Here is a 24528-nt window from a genome sequence, read left to right as displayed (position 1 = left end):
GCTTTGGTAGAGATGAATTAAAAGTAAACTGACAGGTGTACTTTCTAATAATAAATTTATATTTTTGTTTAATCAACTATAGCTGCATTAATTTAAGGCCATTTAGACAAGATAATATCAAGGCAGGCCAGCTTGCATAATTCCAGCCTTTACATGGCTTTATGAATTAGGTCAATGTGCTTTCCAAAGACTGAAAGTGCTCCTTCTTCTTTTTCCTAACATTTTCCTAGTTATACAAGTTCACAGAAAATAGGCCACTCTAAGGACTCAACACAAAATGTGGTTTTAGTAAAGAGCAGATACAGTAAATCTAAAGGCAAAATATCAAGCAAAATAGGCAAGTTGATGTACTGATACTAAGCTGATGAGAGTAATAAATTTTAAGTTTACTGCTCATTTTAGAGGGACAAGCTAATGTATTGAACACTGAATACTGATATTACTAACTATAAGCCTTCCTCAAAGTCCTATCAATACTAAAAGATTCATTTATCTGTGGAGTGCTCATCATTTAATGCTAAGAATGCAAGTTAGAAGTGCTTAACAATATCTAGCAAAGTGATACAAACTACTAAAAGTGAAAAGAAACCCTTATGAGGGCACAAATGACTTGCACTCTTGAAACCTGATGTTGATAGGACATTTACACAAAATCCTAAACTGAATTTATATTCCAACTAAAAAATGCCATCTCCTAAAATCGATTTGGTTTTGGTGCAGAGAGAAAGCACTGGCCTTCCAGATTCAAAGTACTGCTTTTGATAGCACCTTTTTCCTTGAATCATTTTCTAAATATTTGTTCAAAAATATTTGCAGCTTGTAAAACTTGATGGGATTTTTAAAAGGATATGATCATATTGCACACTTATAATAGATGTAACTGAGAATTGTGCTTTAAGTACTTTTTGCATGCACAGAAATTACTTATGAACAATCTGTTGTAGTTTGCTTTTAAAAAGATTAAACAGTACCGTTGGGGGAAATCTGCCCTTTCTTTCAGCTGAGGTGGCAATTCTCAGTGACGTGATTATAATCACTAAGACCTGGAAGATAAAAGCCATGATCAGCTACCATTAGCCAACATAAACAATTCCATGTCAACCACTGTTAGTTACAATAGATGTGAGGATTAAAGCCAGTAACCTAAAGATTGCTGAATCCCTACAGCCCTTTAACAAGCCTCTGAACCATCCAGATAGGGTTATTTGGGGCTTAAGTTTGAATATGTTAACCTTATTTAAAAGATGGCATTTCAGCTGCCAAACTGAAAGACAAAGGAAACAGACAGGTCACTCCAAAACCTGGTAAGCTTTCTTTTCACAGTAGTATGAGTGAGCAATTCTAAAATTACTTTCTGTGTATTCTAGTCATGAGCACATAAATAAATATTTTGAGGATAATGGCAGCCAGGTTTCTTTCTGTTAAAGGAGTTATAAATATGGAAAAGGGGGAAACTAGAAAGCAGCATTTGACTAGAGTTGAAGACATCAGTACAAATTCGTGGTTTTTAGTAGCTAGAAATAAATATAAGTATTTTCGTATGTATCCGTCTGCTGAGGGACTACAAGCAATGACATACCAGTAGCAATGAGCAAACCTGGCACTCAGTAGATCTTGGTTCCTGAATACCATTCCATGTGGAAAGGAAGCAGAGCTCCTTGGAGAAATAGCTAATTACAAGGCTAGAGTGGGAATAGTACAAGATGAGCCTGGAACATCTTGTACCAAAAAGCAAGAAAGTCCCCAAAGAATGATGAGGACACAAGTAAAGGACATAGACATCCTGGGGCTCCCATTGGTCAAAACTGGGACAGTTAGAACATAAAAACAATTAACAACAGTATTTGATTTGTTGACTAAGAATCCATGAGTCCATTCTGTTATAAACAAATGAAAAAATGAATGGGGGAGAAAGGAAAACACTTTCTTTCAGTAGAATGTCAACTAATAAATATTGAGTTAGAAAAATTAGTCACTCAAGTATAGGGAGGAGGAACAGGTTTAAGTGTGCCATGGTAAAGCATTCAGTCTCTATAGTACCCAGTGACATGGAAGAGCTGTTTCTCAATGGGGATACAGTTCTCTGCTGCAGATGGTATCACCTTGCTCCAGAATCTCAGGAGCCTATGTTATGACTCTTCCACTGGACTTGCCATAAATTCCACACTGCATCTTTTCCCACCACTGACACACTAGGGTTTGCTGGGTCATATGATCCAAGTGTCAGGGCTGCTTGTACCTGAAGCCTGGAACTGTTGCAGAGCCCTTTCCTGCTGTGGGCCCTGTTCAGAGCTGGTAGCTTTCCATGTCACTTGGTGTATGATGAGCTAGCTCATTACTTTTAGATGTGGAATGTGTTGCCTCCAGAACCCAAAGGGGCCTACCAAGTGCTATACTTCCTTATTGGTGTAGAGGCTGTAAGATGCAGCAATTTGTCTTTCACTTCGGAGAGGATATCTTGACACTGCCTTGAGCACTGGACCTCTAAAAACTTTACTAATGTGACTGGTCTCTGAATTCACATATCTTACCAAGGCCTTCACCATACTAGCAATCTCTTCCTCATCCTGTCCTATAAGTAGGATGTTGTCAATAAACTAGATCAGTGTGGTGTTCTGAGGGATTAGATGGTCCAGAGTTCTTCATATTATGACTAAGGGTCAGAGTTAACATAGGCTGAAGCAAAACTCAGCCTGAATATTTTTGTCTGTTCTACATGAAAGTGAACTATTTCTGATCCTGTTTTCCAACTGGAATGGTATAAAATGCATTTACCAAATCAAAGATTGCATACCATGTATCTGTATTGATCTGCTCTAGCAATGAGTCCAGCACAGCAGCTGAGAGCAGGGTTATTCTTTGGTTAAGTTAGCAGTAGTCTATAGTTACTGTCTAGGATGTATTCAGTTTCAAGGACCAGCCTGCAAATTAAAAGATATGACTGGGACCACCACTCCTCCATCCTTCAGGTTTTAAATAGTGGGACTAATTTCTGTCATTCCCCCAGGATACAATATTGTATCTGATTTACTATCTTGGCAGGAGTGGGAGGCAGTTTCAGTATTTTACTTGGCTCTCCTCACTAAGACAGCTTAGTCCACAGACCGAAGCACCCTTAAAATCCAATCCCAAGAGTGCTCCCCTGGTTCTTGTGAATACGTCAGCATGTCCCAGCTGGGTTATGTTGGGATTTAATCTTAGTTACTGGCTTGGCAGCCAGGAAAGGAAGTAGGGGAAGTTGGAGAAGGTGGGAGAAAGGGCTACTGCCTTGTGGCAGCCAGTTTCTGTATCTTCTAGCACAGCAGACATACTAGACCAGAGGGTCCAGAGGGAGCTGCAGGGGCATCCATCCAGACCCCATTCCATGTTCAGGATCCCAGGTTTCTCTACATTAATAGACCTGCCTGATCTAAATATTCAGTGCTCTGTCTCTGGAGCTCTGTGACTCTTAACAATTAGCTCTTGAACCTGTGGTTCAGCTGAATCTGTCCTACAGGTAATAAAGGCCTCTTTATAAGTCACCACAGAGCCTCTCATATTTAGCTATTAACTGCTTGTAAACAGTCCCATTTCTTATTTTCCATTTGCAGTGTTTAAATATGTTAGCAATAACCAGCCAACTCTGCTGTCTTTGCAAGCATTTTCAAATGCCTGTATCACACTTAGCACCATTATTTCCCTCTACTGGGACAGGGTTCCAAGTCAACACTGGTGAAATTAAGCAATTAAGCTGCAAAGTTATGCCAGGGATTATGAATGTTCCATCCACCAAAAAGGGTGACATCTTCTCGGTCAGGTAATGGATGGGACTGTTACCAGAAGCAGATGCCAAGTTGGGACTAAATGTGCAATACTTTTTATTAGGGAAAACATCTGTGAGAGAAGATGGGGAAGGAGCTGGGAAAGAACTGGTGGACTATCACACTAGGATGCAAGTCTGATCCCAAATGTAAGAGAGAGCAAAGGAAGGTTGGGTGGAAGTGTACCAGGCTGCCATGTAGCCTTTGGAAGGCTTGGCAAAGCAATGGGGATGTCCTTGAGCCTAAATTAGCTATTAGAAGAGTCTTGTGTCTCCTAGAATCTCTATGATGCTCAGTTGCTGAACTGTGAGAAAAACAAGGTCTTAGCACAATCACAGTGATGGATTTCACAGCATAGCAAGCAGCTGGGGCCCTTGGCCAATTTAGCTCCTGTAGTTGGGGGTCTGTGAGGTACATTCTCATAGCAGCAGCATCTTAGCAAGAGGCAGAGCTGGGATTCAAACCAGGTAGTTTGGTCTGAATCTATACTCTCAACTACTGTAGAACCAGAAGACATGTCTTGGAATTACAGAGGTCTGAAATAAATCTATCACGCAGAGGATTTGTAAGGAGCCTGGGCCTGACTAGTAGGATCTCTAGGATCCTCTAAGGAGTTTGTATCTCATTCTTCAGACAATAAGGTGGGGGGTACAGGGTGGGGCCACATCACAGATAATGTACAGTACTATATTCCATATGCATTATATACATGCATGAATAATTTACAGGCTCATGTGTAGCTTTGAGTTCTCTGTGGTATAAAAGGATTAGCAGATTTGAAGACAGATGCAAAAAAAAAGTGATTCCTGTACTGCATATATGATAAGATGTGTAATGCTACATATATGGTAAAGTGGTCCAAAAAGTACTGACAAAGCATTCATAACTTCTAGGGTATAAAAGTTTGAAAAAAAGGACCAAGACAAATTCATTTTCTATAACTCTTTACAAAATCATACTGTGGTACAAGGCAATCAAAAATCCACTGAATTTTTACTATTTAAAAATTTTTACTAATTATTTATTTATGTTTTTGAGATGGGAGGTCTCGTCATATTTCCCAGACTGGTCTCGAACTCTTGGGTTCAAGGGATCCTCCTGCCTTGGCCTCCCAAAGTGCTGAGACTACAGGTGTGAGTCACCATGTCTGGCCACTATTTACTACCAGTATTAAAATTTCTACCATTTTTACACAGAGGCATTATTTCTACTTAGGCTGTCAAATCTGCATTTACAGGCTAAATGAGGAACTTAACTACTATTTATAATATTAATTACATGACAATCTGTGTAAGCTACCAACAATCATCTTACAAATCAGTTCTACAGAATACAACCTTTTTATTATCAAAAGGAAGTTACATGGTTATTAATTAGTATCACAATAAACAGGTATTAACACTATTTTATGGATATAGGAATCTAGGCACAAAACTAAAGTTTCCCTGACCCACATAATGAGATAAAATATGAACCCAGAACTAGAGATTACATCAGATTCCTGTACACCTATATTCATTAACAGTACAACTCTACAATTGTGGTATAGTCCTACAACAGAATATTAAAACACAGAGATAAAAAAATCAAAAAAAATTGGTCCAACTTTCCGTCTGAAGGCAGGAATTATTATTATCTGCTTATTACAGAGAGTGGAAAATTAGTTGATCAAGGGCAAATCTAAAAATTTAGGAAAACTTCAAAGCCTCCAGAAACTCATCAAACTTGCCAGTATTACTTATCCTACTTCAAGAAGACATATATGAAACAGAATGGAGTTTCTGATTTCAGACTGTTCCACTTCCTTACTTTAAGCCAGGAAGCCTAAAAACATAAACTGAACTCAGCAGATGCAATTAAAAATTTGGGACCAGGATGTCTTTAAGTGAGGGACCAGGATGTGTAAGTGATGGTTTAGGAAACTATATTTATAGCCTGGTACCATTAAATTTTTGTTCACTTTTTCAAGTAGATTCCAAATATACACATTATACTCAGAGCTTTTTAAAGACACAAACTAGCTTTCAGAATTAGACTTTGGCATGCAATTCCAAATGATTTCTTATGTTCCATAGTTCTGAATGAGAACTAATGGTTCTGAATAGTTATGAGATTTAAAAATAAACATAAAAATTTGGATCAGTGGGAGAATTTTACTTGTAACTACTTGTTACATATCAGGGGTCTCTATGTAAACTTCTGAGATTCAAACACTTTACCTACAGGCAATCTGTACCCCACCATATTTCACAAGTGATTGCAATGTCTTCCTATGTGAACATACACAATAATGATAAAGGATATCTGTTCTAGGAAAAGCATATTTAAAAAGAAATGCAAGTATACAGGTTAGCATGAATGTTAAACATGAATTTCAAATTTGGCTTGAGCTTCCTGACAAAATTTTCACTATCAAAAACTGGCTTCCGAAACTATTCTAAGAATCACATACTAATATATCTTACATGGGACTTTATATAAACGATACTGAGGCTGGGTGTGGTGGTGCACACCTGTAATCCAAGCACTTTGGGAGGCTGAGGCAGGAGGATCATTTGAGGCCAGGAGTTTGAGACCAGCCCTGGCAACACAGCAAGACCCCATCTCTAATAAAATTAAAAAATTAAAAAGTTAAAGGGCACAATATGACACAGAGGACAATACCCTTGACAACATCACACTGCAAATCCAGTTAAAAATTTTTGCATGGTTACTTTAAGCAGTTAGCTTAGGTGAAGGTGGAAGGTCCAAATTAAAATGCTACTTGGTGAAGGCAATCGTGCTAGGGGCTGTTTTTGTAATACAAAGTTTTTACGCTGAAGGCTTCTTAAATGTGAATTAGTCTTCCCAATGGGATAGCAATTCTAATTTAATGGCTAGGAAAACCCAGTACAGAAATAAAAAGTTACTTGACATAGCTAAAAATCATTTAGGGACAGGCCTAACATTTGATCCTCTAGATTCAGCCAGAAAGTTCAGGGTCTCTTATAATTTTAGCAGGACTACAACCCAAGGCTTCAGATTTACTGGACATTTTGCTCCTCCAAAAGGATAGCCACTAACTACAGGGAATTAGTTCGCAGCATGTGCATGTATGATTAAGCATTGTGGAGATTAAGCATTGTAAATATGAAGTCTTGGAGTTAAAAAAGCACACACCCAATTTTCAGTATTATGTCAACAAATATAAACTACCCAAAACAGCAATATATAATCACCTATATTGACTATGCTCAAAAAACACACTGAATTGGTTTTAAAATGGCAATGGCCGTGGGAAGCAAGGAATTATCAACAAGAGAAGCACCTGCTATCTAATCTTTCTCCCATAATCTGCGTTTGGAATCACAGGCTAGAAAGTATCTAGTGAGGGCATCTAGTCTGCATACACACTCTTATCCCATTTTCAAAGATCTCTATTTAGATCTCTAGTCTAGCTTGCTCTTATCTTAAATCGTAGCACCTACAGCTTAGGACTAATTCCTTTTATCAATGAAAATGATGAATCACTACTTTCCTGTAAATACTTTTACAAAGTTGGAAATCATTAAGTAACTAGTCTTCTCTCATTAACAAGATAACTACAATTATTTGAACCTTTCCCCAAACATTAATCTTTAGACTTTGTCCTACTAGGATATCTCATCACTTTCCAAACATACTTCAACAGTTTGGTACTTTATTATGAGCTTCACAAATATCCAGAATTTAAATTATTTCATAATTCCTCCAAACATTCTCAGTTTTATTTGTAAGCAACAATGCTATATCATGAAATCCATTATTTAAAACAATGTTCTAGGTATTGGGGTAACTGACCTCATATAGCTTACATTCTAGTGGGAAAAAAAGTGAACCAGTACACAAGATATCAGATTGAGGTAAAAGCCATGGGGAAAAAAAAAAAAGTTATAGGGGTGAAGAAGCCTTTTATAATAGGCAGCACTTCATTTGAAACCTCTAGGAAGGCACTAGCCCTGCAAAGATATGAAAAGAATCTTTTAAGCAATTTTTGGCTAATGAAGGTTTAACGAGTTATTCTGCTATATATTTATATGCATTCCTTCCAAATTATATAACCTTGTACTGCTCCCTATTGAATCTTATTGTTCTTATTTTGAAGACTAATTCTATCTTTTACAAGCTTTTCATTATCTCCTTTAATTGGTGTATTCCATAAGTTTAAGATGCATGTCTTCTAATTTAAACAAGCATTTCTTAATAATATTAACTAACATTTAGTTTAGGAGGTGTTTCTGCCAAGTAACACTTAATAATGGTAGGAAAAATAATAACTGAAAGAACTTATGGGATAGGCCTAAATGAGTTTTCCAGAAAATAATGTGGTCACACTTTGCAGGGAAAACAGGCTGGAACAGGCAGAGTATGACCCATTCAGAAGATGAGGCTAATGGGACCATGAACCACTGATGGGTTGGTCTAATAGCAGTGAAAGAGCCCAACAGATAATTGAGAGGTTTATAATGTCATGGATGTGGGATGAAGAAGCCAATCAACTGGCAAGGTTGGAAAAAACCTTCCCCAGCACAGTAGCTCTCTGAGACATGCTGCCACCACCTGGGCAACAGGCAATTCTGAAGTTTGGGGGGATTTTAGTTATACGTTAACAATTATAGAATCAAAAAACCTACTTTCATTTTATAAAATTAGCATTTTTTTGTCAAGAAAAATGAAAGACAATGCTGATTTCATAAAATGAAAGTATGTTTTATGATTCTACAATTGTTTTGTGTTTTGACTGAAAAACAGCAGTGATTTGGCCAGATAACTTAAAAATCTTGCTTTATTTTTAAAGTCTCTAGTTCCCTATCTGTAAAATTAGTATAAAATACAATCCTGTGGGTTGTTTAGTTTCAGGATTAGTGATAATAAGTGTGAAGCACCTAGCCCAGCACCTGGTACATACTAAGTACTCAATAAGTAGCTTTTTTTTGAGACAGAGTTTTGCTTTTGTTGCCTAGGCTGCCAGGCTGGAGTGCAGTGGCGCAATCTCGACTCACTGCAACCTCTGCCTTCCGGGTTCAAGCGATTCTACTGCTTCAGCCTCCCGGGTAGCTGGGATTACAGGCATGTGCCACCACACCCAGCTAATTTTCTATTTTTAGTAGAGACAGGGTTTCTCCATGTTGGTCAGGCTGGTCTCAAACTCCCAACCTCAGGTGATCTGCCCACCTCGGTCTCCCAAAGTGCTGGAATTAAGTAGCCTTTTTTTTTTTTTTTAATGGAGTTTCGCTCTTGTTACCTAGGTGGAAGTGCATCGGCACATTCTCTGTTTGCTGCAACCTCTGCCTCCCAGGTTCAAGTAATTCTCCTGCCTCAGCCTGCCAAGTAGCTGGGATTACCGGCATGTGCCACCACGCCTGGCTAATTTTGTATTTTTAGTGGAGACGGGTTTCACCATGTTCATCAGGCTGTTCTCAAACTCCCGACTTCAGGTGATCCACCCGCCTCTGCTTCACAAAGGGCTGGGATTACAGGTATAAGCCATTGCACCTGGCCACAATAAGCAGCTTTAAAAAATATTATTATTCTTCAGTATAAACTTTCAAATATCAATAAATCTGATTATGCTAAGAAAAGAAAAATCACTAGCTGGGCACAGTGGCTCACGCCTGTAATCCCAGCACTTTGGGAGGCTAGGCAGGCGAATCACCTGACGTCAGGAGTTCAAGACCAGCCTGCCCAACATGATAAAGACCCGTCCCTACAAAAAATACAAAAATTAGCTGGGCATGGTGGTGCATGGTTGTAGTCCCAACTATTCTGGAGGCCGAGGCAGGAGAATCACTTGAACCTGGGAGGCAGAGGCTGCAGTGAGCCGAGATCATACCACTGCACTCTAGCCTGGGAAAAAGAGCAAGACTCTGTCTCAAAATAAATAAATAAATAAAAATAAATAAATATCCCATAAATACGCCTATTAAGAAATGTATTTGGAAAGCGGCCAGTAAGACGGAAGATGAGGAGGACGCTGAGAGCTGGGAAGAGGCGGCAGACAGCGGGCAGGAAATCCAAATCTCCTCCCAAAGTGCCCATTGTGATTCAGGATGATAGCCTACCCGCGGGGCCCCCTCCACAGATCCGCATCCTCAAGAGGCCCACCAGCAACGGTGTGGTCAGCGGCCCCAACTCCACCAGCAGGCCCACCCTTCCGGTCAAGTCCCTAGCACAGCGAGTGGCCCAGTACGCTGAGGCCCGGAAGCGGATCCTGGGCAGTGCCAGCCCCGAGGAGGAGCAGGAGAAACCCCATCCTCGAGAGGCCAACCAGGATCTCCCAACCTGAAGACAGCAGGCAGCCCAATAATGTGATCAGACAGCCTTTGGGTCCTGATGGGTCACAAGGCTTCAAACAGCGCAGATAAATGCAGGCAAGAAAAGATGCTGCCTTTGCTGCCGTCACCCCCTCCTGGGTCGTCCGCCACGGGTTGCACTGCCGTGGCAGACAGCTGGACTTAAGCAGAGGGAACGACCTGACTTACTTGCACTGTGATCCCCCTTGCTCCGCCCACTGTGACCTTGAACCCCATGCACTGTGACCTCCCCCCTTCTCCCCTTTCCCACTGTGATTGGCTCATCCACAAGGGCTGTCCCAAGTCAATGGAAAGGGAAAGGGTGGGCGTTAGGGGAAGGTTGGGAGGACCCACCAAGGACTCAGAGAGTCAGACAGTGCCACTTGGCCACTTGGGGTAAAGCCAATGCCAGCAATAAGTTTATCATGCTCATTAATTTGGGATTTCAAAACACAAATGAAAACTCACACCCACCCACCCCCAAGTGCATGTCTCCATCACTTAAAAAGTAAGTTCCATTTGAAAATATCCTTTTTTTTTTCTTCCTATTTTTGTTTGTTTATACAAATATCTGATTTGCAAGAAAAAGTGCATGGGAGGGGTTTTAGTGGTTTAACGAATTTTTAATTAAGAAAGGGTAGTTTGGTAGTCTACTTAAAAATGTTTCTGGGAAATTCACTAGAAACATTAACCAATAGGATTTTGGTGAGCTTAGCTTCTGTATTCCTACTGCCGCCCGGAAAAGGGGCAGGGCTCTGCAGCTGCCAGGACAGATGAGCACCCCATGCCTATACCTCCCTCCCCGAGCTGAGTCCCAGGGCATCTGGGCCTTGCCTGGAGACTGGGCTAGTAGCTCTGTAGGCTCGGAGAGCCTGGGGAGGGTGCCAACCCCACCTCTAGTATTTTGGGAGATAGGGAAAGGGGACAGACTTCCCCTTCCCATACCCCTCAGGGTGGTTCTCTACCAGCCAGGCTTACTACTAGAAGAGAGCAGAGTGCCAGGGAGTGAGACTGCATCCCTGGGCTTAGAAATGAAGGAGAGGAGACTTGTTTAGTATTTTGCCATCGGCACAAGGAAAACCAGGAGAGAGTCTGCCTCCAGGACTCTGAGCCTTCTGCTTTATATGTTCAGAAGGTGGATAGGTCTTCCCACTCCAGCATGGCTTGAACTCTTAGGGGTCTGCAGTGCTCCATCTCCATTGATGGCCCCAGCTCAGTAACTATACCTGGTACATTTCCTTTGTGCAATCAGTACCTCGAAGGCAGAACATTATGAATAAAGTTGGAAAAAGAAAAAAAAAAAAAAAGAAATGTATTTACATTATGTTTCAATGGAAGTAAAAAAACCTCACAAAATAAAATTTAGAGAAGAAACTAATTCCATCAAAGTAAGGTGCAGGTGAGAGAACTCTCAAAGTCTTTTAGACAAGACTCAATTGTTATTAAACTATATTATTATCTTGAAATAATATTATCTGAATCTTATTCTGGTTTCACTACTTGCAACTTTGACATGGGTTAGAATGAGATGTAATTTTGTACCAATCAAGGGAAAAATACTTTTTAAGCAAAAAAATGGCATGTGACTGCCACAGGACTTCCATTCTCAATAGAAAAAATAATTTTATAAGGCTCTACTTATAAAATATAATTGCAATAGAGTACACTAGTGCTGAAGAGGCTGGTGGTATGACATACTACACAGGAATTATCTTATGCAAAGGCAGGCCCTACTTCATTAACAGCATAAGGTTTAGTTAATTTGGCTAAACTTACATGAATAAGATTTCATTTCTTAGAAGTAAATAGAAGTAAATAAAGCAGACCTTATTTCCTTGTTATTCTAAATTGGTATTCTGACAGACATTTGAGAGAGAATAAAAACCTGATTAAGGATCTTCTCAAACAAACAAATAAGATCTTGGCCTGGAACAGAGGCTCACACCTGTAGTGCCAGCACTTTGAAAGGCAAAGGCAGGAGGATCACTTCAGGCAAAGAGTTTGGGACCAGGGTAACAGAGTGAAACCCTGTCTCTAGAAAAAAATTTTAAAAACTTAGTTGGGCATAGTGGCATGCATCTGTAGTCCCAGCTACTCTAGAGGCTGAGGTGGGAGGATTGCTTGAGCCCAGGCAGTCGAGGCTGCAGTTAGCTGTGATGGACTCACTGTACCCCAACCTGGGTGACTTGGTGAGACCCTGTATCAAAAAAAAAAAAAAAAAAAAGAAAGAAAAATCACTGAAACTCATTCTCTCTAGTTGGCCTTGACTTCGAACTGCATACAATAAGCAGAAAATTAACACTGGTCATAGTTTTTAAAAATAATGAGTATGCTAAGCTGGGCACGGTGGCTTGAGGCTGTAGTTCCAGCTACTCAGAAGGTGAGGAGGGAGGATCCCTTGAGCCCAGGAGTTCAAAGAGGCAGTGGGTTATGATCGCACTACTGCATTCCAGCTGGGCCAGAGCAAGACCATGTTTTTTTTTTTAAAAAAAAAAAAAAAAAAAAAAAAAAAAGGCCAGGTGCAGTGGCTCATGCCTGTAATCCCAGCACTTTGGGAGGCCAAGCCAGGCGGATCACGAGGTCAAGAAATCGAGACCATCCTGGCCAACATGGTGAAATCCCATCTATACTAAAAATACAAAAATTAGCTGGACATGGTGACATCCGCCTGTAGTCCCAACTACTTGGGAGGCTGAGGCAGAAGAATCGCTTGAACCAGGGAAGGTGGAGGTTGCAGTGAGCCGAGATCGCGCCACTGCAGGACAGAGGCTCCGTCTCAAAATTAAAAAAAAAAAAAAAAAGACCTTAAGAAAACTTGCAATAATGTTTCTATCAAATACCTTACTATGCTATTTATTTAGGTAAGAAAAATGACCAAATCCAGTCCAATTTACAGATTTTAAAGCTGAAAGGGCATTGGAGATTGCCTAGTATGCTTTCCACATATATAAGTGGAAACACACTCGGAGTGATTTATCAGAGTAAACATATCATTACTGTACCAAGACTGTGAATCTCAGTTCACGAGCTCAGACTCCTCATTATGGAAAGTAGTTCACAGTATTTGAACCAATCCTGACACCACCTTTAGTTAAGGCAATGCAGATTGCAGTAAGGAGCTCCACTGTGGCAACCCCTATGCTGTTCTTGGTCTTGCAGACTGTCCTGTAACTTGAAGCTAGATAAGCAAACTTAGACTGTAAAGGCATGGTCTAGATCAGCAGTCTCCAACCTTTCTGGCATTAAGGACTGGTTTCGTGGAAAACAATTTTTCCATGGATGGGGAGGGGGCATGCTTTCAGGATGAAGCTGTTCCACCTCAGATCATTAGGCATTAGATTCTCATAAGGAACACACAACCTAGATCCCTCACACATGCAGTTCCCATTAGGGTTCGCACCATGAGAATCTAATGATGCTGCTGATCTGACAGGAGGCGCAATTTAGACGGAAATGCTCACTCACCCATTGCTGACCTGCTGCTGTGAGGCCCTGTTCCTAACAGGCTGCAAACCAGGTACCAGTCCATCGTTGGGGACCCCTGGTCTAGATTACAGCTAAAGAGCTACAAAGGCTTTCTCCTTATTTGCCCTTTCTTTCTGCCCAAGACTTCCGTGCTTTTAACCAGGGATGCAGCACTACAAGTATCCGGAGGCAGTAACTGGGAAAACCATCTATCATGATTAAAATAAAACACGCATTGGCCTCTGGAACGAAGGATGCTAAAATAATACATTCTGACCACATCTTGGATTCACGACTTGGGGAAGTTTTAGAAAAATCGGTTATCTCAAGTAAGTATTCAGTGCACACAATCCAGTGACTGAGTCTGCTTTTTCTGGCTACTATAGGTACAGGCTAGGCCTAAGCAGCATAGGCGTTGAAACTATAATCCAGGTTTTCAAATAAAAAGGAGTAAGAAAACAACTGCTGGTAATACAACATCTAAAACATTAACATATGCCCAACGGACAGTATCGTAGATCGTTAGATTATCTGCCAAAAGTCTGTTCCCTGGTAAAAAACAGTTGTTGTTTTACCTAAACTAGTTAAACATGTCGCAGCTTGCTCCTGAAAGAGAACATTACATAGTCCTTTGGAGAATCAAACACTGAAGAGGTCTTGCAACATTTGTCAGAGGTAGTCAAACAGTGCAAGCAATCACAAAATTTGGTCACCAACCAAACCAGAGCTAATCTTTCAGTTCCTGTAAATTAGAAGGCAATATTAACTCACCCTTTTTGCATGTTGACTTTTGCATCCTTTTATTTGTGTATTGAAAGAACAAGCACCTCTATGGGAACTCTATGCCCTGACAGTTTAATTACTTATCAAGTTTACTCTGGGCAGGTATTGATCATTCTTTCGTGAAACGAATTAGATACTTAAATTAAAAACAAACAACAAAACCCCCCTTTTCACATAGCATGGCGGCATGTCCCTTAGTAACAAGGTTGAGTGGATCCACCAAGGCCCCGCAGCTTGCCTCCTTTACGTAAGGATGTAACTATTGCCCAACCAGAAGAGAGAGGTGTGGAGTGGGATGTGAACCAGGATGAACTCGTCGGAATCGTCAAGGGTCATTGTGTGACCCTTACCTTGACTTCGGGCGCTTTGTGGGAACCCAAATGCTTTCCTGCCGCTGCTCTTTGGTCTGAGTTTCTCTCAGCTAAACACCTCACCCACCCAGGACCCTCCAACTGTCCGGCTACAGCAGGGGATGGGGGTTGTCTTCCGATCGACCTCGGGAGGCAAAGGCAAAAGTTAATAGCTGCTTCGGAACCTCTCCTCGAGTCCTGAGGCCGCTCCACGCCTCCTCGCCCACCACTTGGTCCCCGCAGGACGTGGCAGTCTCAAGTTCAAGCCTGGAAAGGAGCCCGGGTGCCGTCACCTGCCCCGCGCGCCCTCACCTGCCCCGCGCGCCCTCACCTGCTGCTCCCCGGAAATCTCAGCGCCACCCTGTCCCCGCCCCCCACCCTCCCGCGTCCTCTAACTCGAGGTCCCAAGACCCACACAGCAATGGCGCAGCCGGAAACCGGCACCTAGACTTCCTAACGCTCGGCTGGCGGTTCGGGTCGTCTGTGGGCGGGACGCAAAGGCCGCGACTTCCGCCTTCCTGCTTCCGGTCTGGCGGTGAGTGGGGAGTGGGATCCGAGCCCCTGGGGCGAGGTAGGGGAAGCTGGTGGCTACCGCTTCCGTAGTTTTCTCCTGGTGTCCAGCAGAAACGGCTGCGGCGCAAGGTGTGGCTGGGCCAATCCAGGATCCCCCAGGACCTTCGGCTCTGCGCGACAACGGGCCCGCGCTTGCCAAGGCCGAGGGGCAGGAGTGAATGTGGCCCCGGTGGGTCTCAGGCCCCGATAGGGTAAGGAGGGAAGAGTGAGCAGCGGGGAAACGTAAGAAATGAGGGAAAGACAAAGGAGCAAGGGAGAAACGTAAGAAATAAGGGCAAGACAAAGGAGGAAGTGCAAACGGCCGTCAAGTGTTACCAGTTGCAGCCGCAGGGGCCACGCGGGTCTGGTTGGGAGATCGAGCCGGGTCGATCCGTTTTGGGCGGAAGAGTAGGATTTATTCCTGAAAGTGTGGAGGCTTGGGTGTTTGGGTCTGAAGTTGAGGTGCAGGGAGATGTGTGGCCTGTGGACCATGACTCTTACTGCAAAAGTTCTTTTGCTTATCTCTGAAACTTACATTGTTTATTCGCTACTGAGCTGGAGAAGGTGAAGGCAGATCGATCTGAGTAGTACCTAATTCTGACTGTATAGGTGAGGTCTTATGAAGTCCGGGAGCTAAGATATTTAACGTATTAGGCACTTTCATGTGTGTTCAGTTGAAAATCGTGGGAAAGATATAATTACAACCAGTCATAGTTTTCCTGGGGTAATGGGACTGTGGGTGAATTACTATAATTTGTTTGGTTATGTCTTCTAATTTTTTAAGTAAAGGACACAAATTGTATGATAGATCCAAAAAAACCTTTAAAGAGTAAGATGAGGTGTTTGATTTTGTAGTGGTGTACCTAATCCAGTAAATGAATGAATGGCAACATTTTTAGTATAAAAAGTTGAAAATCTAGGAACGGCTATGCTGTGTAAGTCAGTGAGCCAACTTGTCTTCTATATGTCAATGAACTAAAAAAATTTTATCATTGAAATAAGTAACTTAGTAAAATACTTGATTTCGAGTAATTAGGATTTTCTTACAGGGCACTTGCAATTGTGGTAAATTCAAATGAGGAAGAAACATATTAAGTTACTATAATGGATAGGCAATTTTAGATGTCATATAGGTTGCATATATACAATATAGAAATTTTCCATTTAAAATTTTATTACAATTATCCTGAAAGTTGACTTAAATTTTGTTTTATTTTTTGTATTCTTTCCAGCTAGCCAGTTGTACAGAATTTAAATCATCTCTCAGATGTGTACAGTAGAACTCAAGAAGACAGACTACCAAGGGTCATCTGAAGTCGTGATTGGGTCACTAATAATACCAGGACAAAGTTAGAGATCACTACTCAAGCATAAGGCAGATAATTTTTTAAAAAATTCCAGTTGAAATTGTAAGTGGATGTATATACACTCATTCCCTACTCAGATATTCTAATTCTCCACTTTGAATAGAGGTTGACACAAACATGAAAGGTAGAAGAGCCTCTGGGGCAAAATAGAAAACATCACTCAAGTCACATAATCCTCATTTGCCAGATGCTTTTTCCTTACACTCAAAAAGGAACAAAACACATGGCATCTTGTTAAGGCTACTTTTCTCATTTATTAAATTAGGCTTATTCCAACAGAGGTCCTCAAAGCTGAAAGGGCATAAAATAGCACAGTACTTTTTGCTGCTTTGGCATATTAATGTGATGTCATGACTCCCTTACCCTCCCTTTCCCATTCCTGGAAATAGCCATCTCTCCTTCTCTGTGAGCATTGCACATACTCTGTGGCTTGTCCTTTTCAAACACCAAATTTGCTGATTTGTATTTTTGTTAGTAATACTAAGGATATGTCAAAAAATGACAAACTGTGTTCAGCTCTTTCCTGGAATGACCATAGAAAACTCAAGATTCTTATGAAAGCCTCCTGCTAAATAAAGTTTGTCTTCCATATAGGAGGCATGTGAGAATGCATAGTTCTTATGACAGAGTCACATGGCTTTTTAAAATCTTCTATAACTTTACATCTTTGAAGTGTCACTATTCTGGCTGTCTTAGATGAATTACTTTTTCCTAACTGGAAATAGTCCTTATTACAGTAGTACTAATTAGTACTTTTTAAAAAAGCAAACTGAGTGATAATGGAATCATGAGTTAACTGGTTGTGTGAGGAAACTTTTTCAAAATTTGATTAACCACACAGTCTTCTGTTTTTTTCCTCTTTGTTCTCCACCCACCTTCTCCAGCCCCAGTTTTCTTAAGACTGCAGTGAAGATGTTTGATATAAAGGCTTGGGCTGAGTATGTTGTAGAATGGGCTGCAAAAGACCCATATGGCTTCCTTACAACTGTTATTTTGGCCCTTACTCCACTGTTCCTAGCAAGTGCTGTACTGTCTTGGAAATTGGCCAAGATGATTGAGGCCAGGGAGAAGGAGCAAAAGAAGAAACAAAAACGCCAAGAAAACATTGCAAAAGCTAAACGACTAAAAAAGGATTGAAGGACTGAACAGGCTCTGCAACCAGAGGAAAATCATTTGGAAAATTATGCAGCTTTGGAAGAACCCACTAAAGTTTCTTCTTTGGATTTCTTGACAGTATTATTTAGTAAATGAAATCTGACCAAATGGAAGAATCATGTTAGTTCTGACCTCAATACTGTAGTAACTTTTAGGCTTGGGTGTAGAAGTTTATAGGTTTCTATTGACAGTTATTATAAATTATCATTTACTGTGGTACAAATTCTTTATAACTGACTTAGTCATTTGCCGCTTAGCAGTTTATCTACTGAAATGAAAACATCCTGTGGGGAAAAGTGACTTTAGATTATGAACTCAATTCAAATGAACTCTAAAATCGGGTCCTGTTTTGGACAAAGGAAATTAAGAATGTAAAAGTCAGAACTGTCTTGTTTGAGGTAAAAGTATGCTTTGGCTTAAAAGAGATACAGTATATTAATTATGTCTTTTGTTATTATTGCTTATTTCTTAGAATCATTTCTGGCTTTCTCAAAACAAAATAATATTAATGAGTACTTCTATTTGCTGCATTTTTCTTATAGCCTTTGAGACAGCTGGTAATTATCAAGTCATTTTGCATTTTTTAAAACAATTTTATAAAGAATTCTCTTATCTTGACTATGTAGAATACCACCTACTGGATAGAACAATTTCTGTACTCACAAACACTGCCATTTTCTTAGAGATGGCTTGTTGAGAGGAGTAACACTATGGTTTAAAGCTTGCAGTAAAAATGCCAAACACTGTAGTACTTTGGAACCGGTTTATTCTTGTGCTAAGCAGAACTGTAAAATAGTTAAAATGTCTTATCAAGTAATTTGCCGATTATATAGACACCACTTTTGTATTTTATTTCATTCTTTGTTTTAACTCGTGGTAGTGATATTTAATACTTTCTCATCAGTTTCAAAGTAAAACTTTAAATTTCACATTTCTTTTAAAGAACTTGTAAAGCATAACAGTGATGTCATACTTCCTAAGTGGTAAAGAAAGGTATAAAATTTGGAAACATTTTGTTGGGCATAGTAGTAATTGGGTGAAAAGGATAAATTATATCAAAATGAGAATGTGCTGTAATTGGAAGTAAGGAGCTAAAGGATGTTTCTTGCAGTTAAGTAGTATAACTGGAACGTTTTAGTATTAAATGTGGCTTTTATAAATGCATGGTCCAATAATTTTGTTCACTATTAGTATTTAATTCACTGTCAGTTTATTAGTGTTTTCTGTACCCTGATAATGAATTTTAAATTACAAAAAATTATTCAGCAGCTACAGTTTAAAAATGAAACTAGATAATAAAACAAATTTGATAATTTTTTGTAAGGTCCTGGATTTTATTTTTTGGTGGAACTACAGTTTTAAGTTACATTATGTTATGCAGGTTAGAATTTTCAATTACAGCTAAGCATACTTGTAAAACTTCAGGACTATATCTCAGAACCTAAGGACCACTGAGAATGTTTATGGATGAGTTTGAATAACACTTAATGCTATTCTTTTAGATTATCAGTCTCTACTTGGTGCCAGTGTGAGCAACACATTATAACTCAAGGCACTGAAATAATTCAGTGTTAAGATATATGTAAAATACATGTGGTTTTCTGCAATCAAGCTGTTCATGGAAAGAATTTATGTACATGTTTTACTTAGGGTCACATTTTAGAGTAAAAGTATTGAAGCAAAGGATATAGTCATAATTCTGTTATCTACTAAAGTTATGGTGTTATCTGTTCCATTGTAACAACTTAAAGGTATCTAACTAAAGTTCTGTTTTTCTATAATTTGTTAGCCTTAACACATGCCAATTTTGTATTTGTTTGACGTATGCTTTTTTTCCCACTTTTTCCCATCATTTAGAGAGCCTTTTTATATATGTGAGATTGAGATTTTACTGTGTGTGTGTGTGTGTGTGTGTGTGTGTGTGTGTGTGTGTGAGAGTGGTTGGGGGAGTAAAGAGAATATTGTGAGGTTTGGGATTCTTCAGAAAAAACCTCTCACTGCAACAGAGTAGTGTTGTTAAAGAATCCCATTTGCTATTTAGAATACTTTTAAGAAATTGTTTATCTATTACATTGTTTCTGAAGTTCTGAGAACTAAGTACAATCAATTACCATTCCAAAGCTGGTCTTGGGGGGAAAAAGAAAGCTGTCCCCTGGCTGCCTGTAACAAACATTTTATCAAAAATAAGCAAATAAATAAAAGTTTGTGTGTCAGAACTTGAGCCATAGTATCCATATGAAAACTTACAGCATGTTACTACTTATCAGATATATAAGGACATTTTAAATTTTACTTATTTGTAATAAGCAAACTAGAAATAAGCACAGGTGGCCGGGCACAGTGGCTCATGTCTAATCCCATCACTTTGGGAGGCCTAGGCGGGTGGATCACGAGGTCAGGAGTTAAAAAGACCAGCCTGGCCAACGTGATGAAGCCCTGTCTCTACTAAAAATACAAAAATTAGCTGGGTGTGGTGGCATGTGCCTGTAATCCCAGCTACTGGGGAGGCTGAGGCAGGAGAATTGCTTGAACCCAGGAGGTAGAGGTTGCGGTGAACCAAGATTGCACTACTGCATTCCAGCCTGGCGACAGAGCGAAACTCCGTCTCAAAAAAAAAAGAAAAAAGAAACAACAAAGGAAGCTGTGGGCTGGAAACCTAATGTTGAAATAGATCTTATATTTTATATGGTTCTAAGTTAGAGGAAATTTGATCTTATTGAGGAATGATTGCTTTTATGTTTGCTACTGGTTATAGAATCATGCTGATTTACTTCATATCTGGAATAAATAAGGACAAATTCTGCATTTCTCAAACATATTAAAAGGGATCACATGGTCAAATACCCAAAGTTTGGGAAACACATGTACAACTTAGACAAATTTCTGGATGATCTCTTGGAGTTTTTTAACTTGACTACCATAGATTATCCTCTACACTTCTCTTTTTGTCCGAAGAACTTAAGTACAATTTGGGAAAGCCTACTCTAAAACTCAGATTACATTTAAATAGCGTAGTTAATGAGATAGCTTTTAAACAATCAATATAAGGGTATTATATTAATTCAAGGTTAAATGACATCCAGAAATCTGTTATTAAGAATGGAAAAGGATTATTTCCTCCATTTTTGTTGGTTTTTAACTTCAGGTATCTAAGACATAATAAGCTAGCTTTATATAATTAAACCCAGTAGCCAGCATTTTCTGTACTTTGTGTCAGTTTGTGTTATGTGAAGCTATTTTTGTAAAAACCAAAAGTATGCTATATGCATGTATAGCAGAGGCATAGAATGGAAGGCTTTACTTCTGAGAAAGTACTTAAGTATAAATAATATTCTTCATGTTAACATGAACAGTTTTACTTTTGAAATTGAAGAGTTTTTTTGGCATAGGTTTGAAATCTGTCTTAAATAGACATTTTCATAATAAACTTGTAAATGTCCAGAGTATAATTATGATATGAAATATGGTGGGCAAACTAATATTTAATATTTTTAATTCTGCTTTGTGTCTGGCCTAAACGCAAGGTTTTTTTTTAGAAAAGTTGTTTAGAAAGGCAAATAAATATCAATTAGGCCAAGATTATAATTCACTTTGTATGCAGGATATTTAACTCTGTGCCAATACCACCTAACTAATGTGATCAGTCACCCTAAACATGTCAGCCTGGAGGAAAGGGATATGGATAGGTTATTACAAATTTAATTTCCACCACCCCAGAAATCCCCTTGAAAGTACAAGCTCTACTAATAATGGTGGCTCTATATCATCATCTTTAACATAAGGCATTTTCTAGAAGGGACTCCTGGCCAAGATTTTCTCATGCTGCTTATGCAAAACAGGTATTTTAAAATGAAAACCATAAAAATTAGTAGTTAACTTCTGCCATATCTAAGATGTTTATAAACAGACTATGTGGTAAACATTTGCAAAAGGTGTATATGGAATGCAATTAATGAGGTAACAGGAATTTGGCAGTAGAAACACTAGTGTGTTAAAACATTTACAATTTTCTCTATAATCCAGTCTAGCAGTTAAGAACATCTCAATTCACAGTCCCAACTATACCACAAATTATATCTCTTTTTTTTTTTTTTTGGAGATGAAATCTCGCTCTGTCGCCCAGGCTGGAGTGCAGTGGCCGGATCTCGGCTCACTGCAAGTTTCGCCTCCCAGGTTTACACCATTCTCCTGCCTCAGCCTCCCGAGTAGCTGGGACTGCAGGTACACGCCATCATGCCCAGCTAATTAAAAAAAATTTTTGCTGCAGGGCATGGTGGCTCATGCCTGTAATCCCAGCACTTTGGGAGGCTGAGGCGGCTGGATTACCTGAGGTCAGGAGTTCGAGACCAGCCTGGCCAACATGGTCTCAAACATGGTAATGAAACTCTGTCTCTACTAAAAATACAAAAATTAGCTGGGCGTGGTTGCACATGTCTGTAATCCCAGCTAGTCAGGAGGCTGAGGCAGGAGAATCGCTTGAACCCTGGAAGTGAAGCTGCAGTGCGCCGAGATGGTGCCATTGCACTCCATTTCAAAAAATAAAAATTTTATAGAGATGGGGTCTCGCTATGTTGCCCAGGCTGGTCTCAAATGCCAGGCCTCAAGCAATCCTCCCATCCTTGCCTCCCAAAGCACTGGAATTATAGGTGTGAGCCACCCTGCTGGCTGCATATATCTCCTTTCATATTACCTAGTGACTAGTTCCTTTTTTGCCTCTGTGGGAAAATGTGGTATCACTTTGTAATGATATAATAAGATAAAATATTTAACCTGATATTATATAACAGGGCTGCTGGAGTGTTGGGCTTGTTGTCATTAACTGTAGTGATTTTGTCATTTGATTACTGTTTTAGTAGAAATGTTTTATATAGTTTTATGTTTCTGTAGTGTATTTCTTAGGCAGTTAAAATTTTTACCTGCTATTAAGTAAAAATTTTAATCTATGTGTTTTTAGGAATTCATTGTTAATGCTTAACCAAGATATTCAGAGTGTAAAAATTTGGGTCATTCAAAAATCTCCTTAAGCTGATAAGCAACTTCAGCAAAGTCTCAGGATACAAAGTCAATGTGCAAAAATTACAAGCATTCCTATACATCAAGAAAGACAGAGCCAAATCATGAGTGAACTCCCATTCACAATTACTACAAAGAGAATAAAATACCTAGGAATCCAACTTACAAGGGATGTAAAGGACCCCTTCAAGGAGAACTACAAACCACTGCTCAATGAAATAAAAGAGGACACAAACAAATGGAAGAACATTCCATGCTCATGGATAGGAAGAATCAATATTGTGAAAATGGTCATACTGCCCAAGGTAATTTATAGATTCAATGCTATCCCCATCAAGCTATCACTGAGTTCACGGAATTGGAAAAAACTACTTTAAATTTCATATGGAACCAAAAAATAGCCTACATAGCCAAGACAATCCTAAGCAGAAAGAACAAAGCTGGAGGCATCATGCTACCTGACTTCAATCTATGCTATAAGGCTACGGTAACCGAAACAGCATGGTGTAGTACCAAAACAGATATATAGACCAATGGAACAGAACAGAGGCCTCAGAAATAACACCACACATCTATAACCATCTGATCTTTGACAAACCTGACAAAAACAAACAATGGGGAAAGAATTTCCTATTTAATAAATGGTGCTGGGAAAACTGGCTAGCCATATTTAGAAAGCTGAAACTGGATCCCTTCCTTACACCTTATACAAAAATTAACTCAAGATAAATTAAACACTTAAATGTAAGATCTAAAACCATAAAAGCCCTAGAAGAAAACCTAGGCAATACTATTCAGGACATAGGCATGGGCAATGACTTCATGACTAAAACACCAAAAGCAATGTCAACAAAAGCCAAAACTGACAAGTGGGATCTAATTAAAGAGCTTCTGCACAGCAAAAGAAACTATCAGAGTGAACAGGTAACCTACAGAATGGGAGAAAATTTCTGCAATCTACTCATCTGACAAAGGGCTAACAGGCAGAATCTACAAAGAACTTAAACAAATTTACAAGAAAAAACCCCATCAAAAAGTGGGCAAAGGATATGAACAGACACTTCTCAAAAGAAGACATTTATGCAGCCAACAGACATATGAAAAAATGCTCATCATCACTGGTCATCAGAGAAATGCAAACTAAAACCACAATGAGATACCATCTCACACTAGTTAGAATGGTGATCATTAAAAAGTCAGGAAACAACAGATGCTGGAGAGGATGTGGAGAAATAGGAACACTTTTACACTGTTGGTGGGAGTGTAAATTAGTTCAACCATTGTAGAAGACAGTGTGGCGATTCCTCAAGGATCTAGAACTAGAAATACCATTTGACCCAGCAATCTTATTACTGGGTATATACCTAAGGATTACAAATCATGCTACTATAAAGACACATGCACACATATGTTTATTGCAGCACTATTCACAATAGCAAAGACTTGGAACCAACCCAAATGTTCATCAATAAAAGACTGGATAAAGAAAATGTGGCACATATACACCATGGAATACTATGCAGCCATAAAAAAGGATGAGTTCATGTTCTTTGCAGGGACATGGATGAAGCTGGAAACCCATCATTCTCAGCAAAATAGCACAAGGACAGAAAACCAAACAACATGCGTTCTCACTCATTAGTGGGAGTTGAACAATGAGAACACATGGACACGGGGAGGGCACCATCACACATCAGGGCCTGTTGGGGGATGGGGGTGTAGGGGAGGGACA

At 39.6% G+C, this 24528-nt stretch overlaps 1 protein-coding gene and 1 pseudogene across 5 annotated transcripts; both read left to right on the top strand.

Annotated features, from left to right (window-relative positions):
* The first annotated feature begins 9765 nt into the window (after nucleotides 1–9765).
* On the top strand, nucleotides 9766–10197 carry LOC104681636 (annotated as a pseudogene).
* Nucleotides 10198–15152: 4955 nt separating this feature from the next.
* Nucleotides 15153–19106, top strand: SMIM15 (small integral membrane protein 15). 5 transcript variants are annotated; one of them, XM_030927643.1, is made up of 3 exons: nucleotides 15153–15244; nucleotides 16494–16670; nucleotides 17513–19106. In XM_030927643.1, exon 3 carries the CDS (start codon nucleotides 17541–17543, stop codon nucleotides 17763–17765), a length of 225 nt encoding a protein of 74 aa, XP_030783503.1. In that variant the 5' UTR covers nucleotides 15153–15244; nucleotides 16494–16670; nucleotides 17513–17540; the 3' UTR covers nucleotides 17766–19106. The 5 variants fall into 5 exon arrangements, with proteins under 5 accessions (XP_030783503.1, XP_030783502.1, XP_030783505.1 ...); XM_030927642.1 differs by having other exon boundaries at nucleotides 15220–15473; nucleotides 16498–16670; XM_030927645.1 differs by having other exon boundaries at nucleotides 15222–15244; nucleotides 16498–16670.
* The last annotated feature ends 5422 nt before the right edge of the window (nucleotides 19107–24528 follow it).

Source organism: Rhinopithecus roxellana, chromosome 3 (assembly GCF_007565055.1).
Source record: "Rhinopithecus roxellana isolate Shanxi Qingling chromosome 3, ASM756505v1, whole genome shotgun sequence".
Lineage (NCBI taxonomy): Eukaryota > Metazoa > Chordata > Mammalia > Primates > Cercopithecidae > Rhinopithecus > Rhinopithecus roxellana.
Note: the sequence above shows the minus strand (reverse complement) of the source record. Positions and strands in the feature narration are given on the sequence as shown.

Excerpts from the sequence above, each read along its gene's own strand:
- SMIM15 (XM_030927643.1), top strand. The coding sequence starts at position 17,541 with ATGTTTGATATAAAGGCTTGGGCTGAGTATGTTGTAGAATGGGCTGCA.